General features: G+C 30.0%; 1 protein-coding gene across 4 annotated transcripts in view; it reads left to right on the top strand.

Moving 5' to 3' along the window:
• Positions 1 to 551: 551 nt before the first annotated feature.
• LOC106692849 (arylalkylamine N-acetyltransferase 1) overlaps positions 552 to 12,303 on the top strand; it is a 45,455-nt gene continuing 33,703 nt past the window's right edge. For 2 of the 4 annotated variants that reach the window (XM_067049298.1, XM_067049296.1), the window contains exon 1: positions 552 to 637. In XM_067049298.1, the coding sequence (XP_066905399.1) occupies positions 607 to 637 (31 nt within the window). In that variant the 5' untranslated portion in view covers positions 552 to 606. Of the gene's footprint in view, positions 638 to 9,339; positions 9,382 to 12,303 lie in introns of those variants that run through there. The other 2 variants (XM_067049297.1, XM_014439058.2) reach the window with 2 other exon arrangements.

The following is a 12,303-nucleotide window of genomic DNA, read 5'->3' as shown; positions in this document are numbered from 1 at the left end:
GCAGTCAAAATCTACTTGACGATGTTTATTGTCATGACGTTCAATGAATAAAAAACGATTTCAAACTTTTCTGGCTTTATTTCGTATACTTAAATGTGCAGACGAACTCGGACACCTTCTAAGCGGTGGGAGTATAGTATGACCCTACTCTCCTTCAAACCAATAAGTCACCAAATATGTCATGCCTCGGAGGGCTTAGTTGTACATTCAGATTAATAAGAATGTCCGCCATTTTCTCAATCTAAACTGAAATATAAGGTAGGCAATAAGTAAGTAACCGGACTCGTTCTCTTCCCCTACACTTCTGCCACGCCCCTGGTACATGGCTTCACTTTTCCTGCTAGGTTAAGTAAATGCTGTAATAAACTGTATATTTGATATTTTAATTTTTTTATCTTTTATTTTTATAATATGTATTTCGGCAAAGAGCTTACGGCATCACTGGCATAAGCTTGGGTGCTGTGGCACCTATTTTGGGAACCGCTGTGTTAGCCTACTCTCTAAACTTTCTAGTTGACTCTAGGTATGGAAGTAATGACCAACGAACGGGAAGAAATCACAGATTCGAGACCTTGGTGGGGAGAACTGGTTATGTAACTCCGTGATATGAGCTCAGTCCTTGCTGTAACTCCAACCAGTGAGTAGAAGTTAATCTTTTAGTATTATTTACCAGAATTTTTCTAACGTTATATGGAGGCGACATTGTGTAGACCATTTAAAATACGAAAAAACATTTAAATAATTCCTTTGTCTGAGCTTTGTCATGAGAAACAAATCAAAAACTGAATATCATAATTAATGTATTCAATTCAAATTAGCTGAAATTGTTCTGTGAATCGCCACAACTTAGCACAAAGAATGTTGTTACTGGAGTCAAAACGTTAAATGGCTATGAATATAATTTTATTTGGTTATATACTTATTAAAATGCACTTCAAAATATCTAAAATACAAACAAATAAACTTTTCTGATAATATATTTTTTTGAAATTAGTTGTTTCTATGGTAAATAGTTGGTATAAAACCAGAGTTAAATACAAAAATTAATTTTATCAGCTTAACTTTATTTACTGCGTACATACATAATAAACACAAGATATGATAGCCAAGATAAGTAAATTTCAACTTATCCCATTCAAATTACATTGCATTCTGGAATTTTACATGTATTTTGGTTAACAGTATAGCAGTGTTTTAATAATAAGGTCTGGTTTTTTTATGATTAATTATTAAAATAGCGAATTTATGATATTTTCAACAAATAAATTCTCTGAATTGTTTCACTATATTTTATTTCTTGTCTTTTTAAAAATGACTTCCTGGCATCCCATTCATTACGTTATGCATAGAAATATCATTTTAAAAATTACTGTTATTGTATCATTTCTTTATTGTTTCAATAATACAGCTCCTTATTGGTTTAAGTACTTCTAATAAAACATATTAATCAATCTAATAATAATAATAACAATGTATGTAGTCTTAGTATAAAATAATTCAATGCATTTCATTTATTTTATTAAATTAAATTGTCAAATTGCTAATAAAAAAATAATTTTAAAAGTGATACATATTTCTATATACTTCATTATTTATTTCATCGGCCATAATAAATCATGATATATCGAAAGAAGGCTATCTCCACATAAGGTTATAGATGCTACATTCATTAAACGCTTTATAATCTTTGTCCAAAGAAGTAATTTTTTTAAATTTTAAGAAAATTCCCTCTGTCTTTGTCGTTCTAAAAATCAAATTAAACTATAACAGAAAAATCTTATCTAGAATTCTATTCATAATTTATTATAACATTTTTTTAAATTATTATTTTAAGGCACCAACTTCGATGTCATAATTGCTTTAGTTTCCGAAATTTTTATTAGACATTATTTTTATTATAGATCATTTGTTATTATATATAACATCTCTATGCAAAGCGTTTAGATGACTCCTCCAACTAAGAGGATTAAATGACAGATTCGAGACCTTGAACAGTACAGTTTTGTTTTGTTATGTCGAACTTTTTATACTTTTTGTGTGAGACTCCGGTATGTTTAATTCTTTTTTAACTTGTCATAACGTATTTCTCCACGCTTTACCTCAAGTCATTTTTACTAGACTTGATGTACGATAATCATAAATAAACCAGTATACTATGAAACACTATTTTGCAAAATACACTAATTTTTTTTTTTAAATCGTAAATATTCTGAAATAAGAAAGTATTATTTTCTCAAAAGTATATTGTACGGAGGATCATATGATGCTTTATAATAAAATAGAAATAATCCTAAATTTATAATTTCCGCGAGAAAAAAAAATATATAAATCAAAATCTATAAAACAATTGTTTAAAAATTATTCTGTATATTAGTTGTTTTGAAGGACTTAGCTATCGCTCCTTTTCTTATCTGATAAACACACTGCCTCTTGTATTATTAATAACAAATATATGTTGGAAGTAATTTTTAAAAACAGGTCTTATAAAAAATAATTTGATATACCTTTTTAAAAATATCTTAGATCTAAAACTAAAAAAAATATTACTGACAGTGCGAACTAGAAAACTAGATTTATTTTATTGAATTTAAGTAACATAGTTCACTTCAATCAAATTAAGTGATAATAGTCTTCGGAAAATTTATTTTTCAGCACTACAGCTGAGGAGCCTCAATACAACTCTTATCTTGAATATAAAAATATACAAATTAATTTACAGAAATGATGAAATATATTCTGGCAGTTTACTGCTTCATTAATTTTATTTTGGAAATTATTAGCTTCCTTACTTCACTTTCTTTATTTAATAATTTGACATCAGTGTGCAAATACTTCCGCCGTTTCGGACAGTCCGTCTATCTGCAGAGACCTATTTCGAAAAACAGTTGGACAGTTTTTTGTTTCATTAAAGTTCTGAAGTAAAGAAAAATTTTCTCTTATCTATTTTTGATTATTTTATTAATGGCCATTTTTTATACATTCAATATCTTCCTTTATTTTTTCTATCTTGAAATTTTGTTATTAATTAATAATAAAAAAAACTGTAACCAAAACATATTTACTGGCCAATTTTCTTTTTGTTTTATGTATCTGTTGCAACATTTTAATTTAAAGGACAAAGTTGTACATGAATTGTCATTTAGGGTTGAAAAAAATACATTTGTAATAGTATTGTCGAGTTATTAATTTGCTTGGTAGGAAATAATTGTTATGTAACTTTTCTCGTTCTTGAACTTTTGCTTGTTATGTTTTATAATTGTACATACATTTTTTTTAATAATTTAATTCGATAAATTAATCCTCAGCACCTAGGACTTAGTGATATTTACTTATCTTTTATTTTATTGTTCTGGATAACCTAGAGTAAAGAGGTTTTTCCAATACCTCATTATGCGATTAATCGTATCGGCATCGAACCTTCGGGTTACCTAAGCCTTTATTATTATTATTATTATTATTATTACGCCCTTAATACATATTTCTTATCGTGAATCCGGTAGGGTAAGCCAAACAAATTTGGAATAATTCATTTTATCAAATGAAAGGATTTCTGGGATGGCATCCACATGTCATCTCGCGGTTGCGGCAGTTAGGGTCTGGTGTCGTCATTCCAGGGTGTGATGGTGGAACCTCAAGCACGTGATAAGAATTTCCTGTTATAAACCTCATATCTTGTTATTATCTCGGATTTATTCTGTGGTCCTAGAGCGCCATTTGGAAATGCTGAAATTCTGGATATACATTTTTTCTTTTTCAGGAATTTATATAAAAAAAATCATTGTACATATATTTTACTTTTTATAAGCCCTGGTAATTAAAAGAAATAATACTTCTTTTGTTGAAAGAAATACGTAACAGACCTGTATGAAACATTAGAGTATTGCCTATCATCATAATTAATAAAAAAATATTATCTACAAAACAAAAATTACCTTTAAATAAATTTCCTGCACATTTCAAAAGAGTCTTTTCAGTTCTTTTTTATTCAAAGCGTAAAAACGAAGTTCCTTCCACATGAAAGCGTTTGTCAAAACTCTTTATCAACATTTACTAATCGATTTCTTTTATTTCCAGCTAATTATGTTCTTCTTTTCACCGGCTACCTTTTCAATAGGAGTATAAAAATTCATGAAATGATTCAAAGGTGTTTTTAATGCCTATAAAATGTGCTATATAAATTCACATGCGTACAAATTAAACCCTCCGCCCTTCTCTCCATACATAACAAATATTACAATTATTATTTTTTTTTTTTTAAAACAATTTATTAGTTATAAAATAAAACCGCATATACTTTTATTCTACGTATACTATACATTATGTATAGTAATGCATAATAAAATTATTTTTGTATTATATTTTGGTAAAAAAAAATATTATTTTTTTTATGTTTCCTGGGTTCTTAATTTGTTCTCAGGCCATTCATATTTCAACTATCTCTGACCTTTTACGGGCAGTGCACAATAATAATTCAATTTACCAAGCTATTGTTCGTTGAACCTTAAGTGAGAATGCTTAAATAATGTTCAAAGCAAAGAATGACTCAACGTCTTTACAATGATTCCATTATTAACACATTCTTCAAAATATTATAATTTATCATATAGAAACAAAGATTTTTTCTTTTTAAACATTTTTTTAATGTTTTCTACTACATAAATAATCTTATGTCTTTATGGGTAGATCATTATATTCATACATAACAACATAATTCTTACATAAAGCAATCTGATAAATACATTCTTATATTTTCCAATATTTCATAGGATAAAATCAGTGTCAATTACTAATTGATAAGTAAAAAAATCGATAAAATTTACTTTTGTTTGTTCATCATCTATAACAGCTCTTTAATAGATATGGTTTGTAAATAGTAACGTAATGGAATGACTTCAAAATCCTTGAATTTTTTTTTTTTTATTGAAGTTCCTTTCACTACTGATTGAGGTTTCCTTCTTTTAATACGTTGAGCCACTAGTAAATATACTACACTGTGTATCTTCTACTACAGAATTATATATATATTAATTTGTATTAAGAATAATAACTTACTAATAATAACAAATAAAATACGTAGTTTTATTTATTTACTGAACAGAATTAGGAATGATTAACACACATTCATTGAATATAAGCGGGCGATACCAGATTTAGCATATTCGTTTGGCATCATTAAATGGACAAATACAGATCTGGATATACTAGATTCTTACCCCAGAATACAATTAGTTAATTCTCGAAAACGTCATCCGAAATCTTCTGTGGTAAGAATGCACCTTCCAAGAAAAATAGGAAGACGGGGGCTTTCAAGCATGTTAAAAGCTTGCCGCAGCGAAGAAGAAAATCTACGGAACTATTTTCAAGCCAACATAGCTTCGAAAGTCATCTCAACTATTACGGAACTGGATAACGCCTACACCTTTGAAAATAAAAATCTTCCCTCTGCAGTGAACCAAGAACTTCTGCTTGAAATCTGGAAATCTAAGGAACTGAATGGAAGATTTTATCATAGTTCATCGGAAGGAGGAATTAATAGGAGTGCATCCTTAATATGGCTTCACAAGGATGCCCTTTTTCCAGAAACAGAAGGATTTATTTTCGCTATACAGGACTAGGTGATAACTACTAGAACCTACAGACGCCGTATATGTGGAGATAGCATAACAGAATCTTGTCGGCTGTGTAGAACATCAGAATCAATTCAGCACATAACATCAAGCTGCCAAGTGCTGGAAAAGAATATTTACTAAGGCAGGAGAATATTACTAATATCGCTAAAATCGTCCATCAAGTATTAGCCAAAGAATTAAAACGTGAGAACGACATCAGGACTTATTACAAGTACAAGCCGACAAGCGTTCATTGATGAACGGGATATCAAGCCGATGGAACTAGGCCATCATTACCGATCGCACAATTCCTCATAATAAGATGAGTCTAATAGCCTGATATTTTGCTAAGGGAAAATATGCAACTATCATAGAAAAGCTTGAGAGAGTCAGGATTCTACCGTTGATTATCTCAACCAATGGTCTGATCCCGGAGACGACACTGACACTGGACGAGCATTAAGGACATGGATCTATCGTTGAATATTCTGGAACTAATGCAGAAAGCAGAGTTCCTCGGGACAGCGAGCATAGTCAGAAAATTTATCAATATCAGAGATTAATTTTTTCTAGCCTCACTCTTGACATAGGTCCGGATAGGTGTTACTTCCGGTGAAAACCGCGTATAAGGATAATTCCTAAATAATAATAATATTAAAAATTTATGAATAATTCCGCTATTCATCTTACTTTTCTCCTTCGAACTGCATGAAATCTGAAACTGAACATCATTTCCCCATTTAAAAAAATTGACTGAAGAACAGGAAAACAAAGTGTTAGGCAGAATAAGATTGTTGAAAGTTAATTTTTATTCAGCTAATGATGTAATGGGCATCGCAGCATAGCAGCAACTGGGCGAAAGATAGCCATAATTAATATTTTAAAAAACTCAATCATTTTTCAGGCTCCTCTTGAAGAATAAAACTGAAAGTACATAAGTACAACTGTTTCGTTGAGGGCTGTTAGTAGCCGAGGGAGTTGAGGCATCATTTTACCAATCTTGAGACTGCAGCGGCGCCTGTTTGAATCAGTCCTGCTGGGGTTGACTTTTATTTCGTGGCGGCCCCTCGGAATGAAAACGTGATCTTCCCACCGCGGTTAGAATAGGATGTGCATCCCTAGGTAACACCCTGAACGTCAGAAAAGACAAGACAAAGTAAAAAAAAAATCCATCTTGTATGTTTTAAATACGATTTGATGTTTAAGTAATCTTTTTTCGTCCGATGGTTAAGATGCGTATTAAAAGAAAAAAATTATCTAGTCTATATAGGGGGACATGCGGTCGTATGGGTTGAGACATAGGTTCCAGAAATATCGGTTCTGAACTGTGTTTCAGCGGTACTGAAATGTGGGTTCGATTCCCACTTAAAGGTAGATAATATTTATTTTTCGGCGGTACCGTAAAATAAATCTTGACACTCCCACTTTAGTATGTAGTAGCAACTCTGAAAACCGTCATGGGTTGGAAAAAAAGACGAGGAGGATCCACCAAATACCAATACCAATACCAAATAGTCTATAAAGTGAGGAATCTTTTGACTTTCAATTATTTTATAATGGATAAGAGAGTCTTGAAACATCATGTGGCATTCTTTTAATTCACACATGCAATACAAAGTAGAGAGCTTTTTTAATATCTCATTTTCGTAATACAGGATTTTGAACTTGCTACTTTGATTTATCTTGAAGGTATACAGCAGAAAATAAAGGGTAAACGAACCTTAAATCCTTAATAAAAGAACCTTTGGTTTTTGCAAGTTCAGTGAGGTCAATTAAAAGTGTTTTCGTTCCATGTGAACCCGAGAAACTTCACTAAACCTTCGGTTGAGTGTCTACTATTTCATTTCAACCATTGTGGTGAAATAAGATTTCTGTTTTATGACTTTTTTTGTGACCATAAAAAAACGTTACCAAACTAAATGATCACATCGTGAAATTTATAATTACACTGATCTATTAAAAATAGATTTTTTAAGTGTTCGTGCAAGAAAATGATTAGACAGCAACCAAGGTTGCATAAGGCAGCTTGCCGTGAGGTTTTGTTTCATAACTCATTGCAATAAGCAATAAATAAACCTAATAATCTAGCCTTATAATAGTCCAATAGAATTCGATTCGAGTCTAATGTGCACTGAAACTGTGTAGGCCACACTTCTACCAAACACCTTAGCAAAAGATAAGATGGCTCCGACCTACATATACTGTTATCAGTCTGGGCCAATTAGGAACATGGACTATACGACTATTATTTGTTCAACGCGTGATATTCCTATATCAAAAGTGGCCCGCCAGACACCCCTCGGAAAATTTATTACATGTTATATCATATCAGAGAGAGAGAAATACTTTATTTATCTATGCTGGCTAAATACATCAGGTTGCTATCTTACACAGCATACTTATCAATCCGTAATCGGACATATATAAATTACATATACATGGTATAATCAGAAAAAAACAGAAACAATAATAAGATATAATAAACAATTTTTTCCCCTACAGTTTCCTTTTACCATCAATTTCGGTCTGTACAACTAAACAACTAATACAAATGTTTCAATTCATTCCTATTTTTCTTTCTCATTTCTGCTCGTCCAATTTCACTATTTTACAATTTTTTAATGCACCCGATCGACAAATTCGCTCTCCGGAATTCACCCTCATAGATCCTCTTTAGTAACCGGCTTTACAAATTCAATATTAGACGCCAATGTGAGACAGACCATCATTCATAGTCACAGCAGTAGATCAGTTTACCAAAAACAAACAAATAGATACATTTTACGAGAATAAGACTAACATAGATTAAAAGGAAAATAAAATAAAAAACCGGTTACAGGAAACACTTGAATGGATAAATAAGTTTATCCTTATACATAAAATTTTATCCGCATATAATAAAAGAAGTAGTAAGTTCATTATTATTCTGAATAGCAGAGATCGGTTTGTTACTTAGAATTAAAACCTTACACACCTATCTTGTTTACAACAATGCTATAACCTGGACTATATTTAACCGTACAGTTAAATATAATACAATTCATTGTTTGGCCTCTAAATTCTCATCATTTTTCAGCTCAAATATATTACAGAATACTTTATTTTAAAAAACCTTAAGGTGCTCTAGGTGTAAGAGGTCATAGTACAAGAGCCGTGAAGAAACAAAGGCAGTTATTTCACCCCAATTTTTTATTACTTTAATAAAAACTATTTACAATTACTAGTCTAAATTGATGAATCTGCCAATTATAGGTAGGGGGAATAAAAAATGGCGGCTGTTTCAAATCTTTAAAAAAACATTTATTTTTCATTCGGAGCTATATATCTTAAAAACACCCAACAACACTAGAAAATTTAAAAATACACTATTTAATGATAAATAAATTTGCTGAAATATTAGCCCTAATAGAACTATTTACGTCCAATAGTGCTCGAGATATAGCCTTTTAAAATGCAAAATTTCATAAAAATGTACTGAAATATCAGTAGTTAGTTAATTAATTTTGAGAAAACTGTATCTCAGGAACTATGTGACGTACAGATGTCTATTAGCACTAAAATGAAAGCTAATTTAATGTACTATGAAGTAGTTTAAGACCTTTACCTGCGTTATATATATATATATAGGAAGATTATATATAGGAATAGTAGTTTTCATGATATTTTCTAAAATAAATTGATTTATATTTATTTGGACAATAAGTTTGATTTATGAAAAACTTTATTTCAGGAACCATTGGACGTAAAGATGTCCATCTACACTCAAAGTAAAGCAAGTACAATTTACTATAAAATAGTTAATAATGTTTATCTTTATAGGAGTAGTAGTTTTTTATGATATTTGACAAAAAAAACTCACAGAATGTTAATTTCTAGTTGTTCGTATAAAATAATTTATAGCCCATTAAACTAGCTTTAATTTGGGTCCTAATAGACATCTGTGTGTCAAATGGTTTTTAAGATATAGATTTTTCAAAATAAATTCACTAACTACTGATCGTTCAGTACGTTCCATACAACATTTTTATGAAATGTTGCTTTTTAAAAAGCTATATCTCGAGAACTATTATATATAAATGTGTCTATTAGGGCTTACATTTTAGCAATTTACTCTACTTTAAATGATGCTTTCTTAGATTTTCTATTGTTGTTGGTAGATTTAAAGATATAGAGAATAAAAAATTAATTATTTTTAATGGTTTGAAACAGATGCCATTTTTTATTCCCCCTACCTATACTTGGCAGATTCAGCAATTTTGACTAGTAATTATACATAGTTTTCAATTAAATTATCAAAAATTGTGAAAAAGGTGAAATAAGTGCCTTTTGTCTCCTCTTGGGCTCTTGTACTATCACGTTTCGCATTCGGGAAGAGCCGTAAATAATCTTACTGACTCTTTATCACTCTTCCTAAATACTTGATTGTTAAGATGTTTCTAGATCTTATTTGAAAATAAGGTGGCTCGGGTAAAGTAGGTCAATATTTTTTTTTAGAAAAGAGCATATACTTTTACCAAATACCATTTATTTTTCAATTGAAATCAATCCCTACGTTAATAGGACCGTTGGAAAGGTGAATGTCTGCTCTTACCGCCTATAATGCTGTGAAAGGGGAGAAATATGGGTTTCAAAAAGGGGAAAAAAACTCACACATTTTATTTTATATCTCCGGTTCTAATTTGTTTAATTAGACCCTTGGTGCTGTATTGTATCCTTTGATGCAGTTCACAGAGCCCTAAACCACTGCCAGGTTTGGTGTAGATTAGTCGAGTAGTATTGAAATTATTTTTATTTTTTATTGTATTTTAAAAAAAGAATCAAAGACCGATGAAGTGTGAAAATTTAGTACTAAAAAATTATATTTTACGATTTTTTTCAGAAATTGAGGGTTCTTGAGGTTCTCAAAACGAATGTCATCGCATATATTGGTTCAATTAATGTTACCTAATCATAATAATAAATCATATGTAAATGTTTAATTTTAACTAAATACAATAATTTATAACACATTATCAATTGTGTTTGTTAAATCCATATACATCCTTAAATATAGCAATAGCGGAGCATTGCCGGGTCAGCTAGTATAGAATAAATATTTAAAGAATAAAGAGAATAATCATATTAAAATATACCAATCTGGTACAACAAGACCACACAAGTAGTGCAATAGCTCATCTCAAACATCTTTTATATCTTCACTCGTTTATATAGCACATGCATTTAATAGACTTGAAAGCTGTTAAATATTGTTAATATGTAACTAAATATTATATTAGCAATATGGAAATTTAAATTATTATTAGTAGTGGAATATATATTCACTTAGTAAAATATGATTACATTAAGTATTTTTATCAATAATTAATTCATGCAAATTCCAGTTTTTGTTTTGTTCATTAGTTCAAAGGTTAGAGCCTCCCAGTTCTCGGACACTGGCCCTATTTTCATGTAAGGTCTAGAAAGACTTGACCAATGAACTCATCAGAATTCTAATCTTGTTATTAGTATTATTTTTTCAGATGATGAATTTAAAGTTTGAACTACGACATCGATAAGGAAACTATAATAAAAATAATTATGGCTCAAATATAGAAAATATGTTCTAGTTTACATAAGGTATGAATAATGTTTTTCGTGCACAGTGACGTAGGGTAAATGGAGAGAGGAGAGCACCACTTTCATGGGGCGGAAAATTTCACAATTAATAATAATAATAATATTTTGTAAAAATTTGAACCATTACGTTCCATGGCTTTTACCAAAACGTTCTGCAGAACTACTGCATATTTTGATTTCATAAATTTCATACTTACTCTTCTGTAAGTTAAGAATACTGTTTCTCATTTGCAAGATATTTTCCACGAAATTATCAGGATTTATTAAAAATAAAAATATATACATCTATAAAATATATCTATTCATCTGCGGAGGTCACAAATGTTCAACGTCAATTCAACTCAAAATAATCAGAACTACCAGATTTAATTTGTTTTGTTTTCTCTTGTGGACTACATGGTGTTCAGTTATAAGTAATTCCTCATTAACTTAATATCGGCCTTTTATTAGGTTAATACCTATAGGCCGATTTTCGCCATTATCTATTTATTAACCAATAAGAGGCTAAGTGAGGGGCTCTACTTTTAGTCTCTGAAATAAAAGTTTCAGATTTTCAGATAAGAATTTCTCTAATATTAAATTTTCTGAAAAATATGATAGTTCATACTAAATACTTCTATCGCATGTCAGAAAGTGCTAATTTATTAATTTAATTAAATTACCCAAAACCCTTTGGACATTTTTTCGTTACTACAGGGATCAATTTAAATAACTCAATTGGCGAAATAAATTAGACATGGGGGTGAAAATCAGTAAATTTAATAACACATATTGGTGTATAATTAAATTTAATATATATTCATGAAGATGGAAGAGTTCTCTGAATCATCTGTTTAAAAGAAATTTTTAGTTATGTTAGTAAAATAATTTTGGTATGTTTCTTAATTGGTACAATTAGATACCATAGTTATGAAAATTTAGAATATATATATTTTTCAAGTGAAAAAAAAATAACTAAGTCCGACTTATGAGTAATAAAATAAATAAAAATTTAGACCAAAATTCAATTTGAAATTAATTATAAGCCTGCCGTATAGAAGGTTAAACATAGTTTGTTTATATGATTATTGATAGTGTC

Source organism: Halyomorpha halys, unplaced genomic scaffold (genome assembly GCF_000696795.3).
Source record: "Halyomorpha halys isolate HHAL.00 unplaced genomic scaffold, Hhal_1.1 Scaffold6.1, whole genome shotgun sequence".
Lineage (NCBI taxonomy): Eukaryota > Metazoa > Arthropoda > Insecta > Hemiptera > Pentatomidae > Halyomorpha > Halyomorpha halys.
Note: the sequence above shows the minus strand (reverse complement) of the source record. Positions and strands in the feature narration are given on the sequence as shown.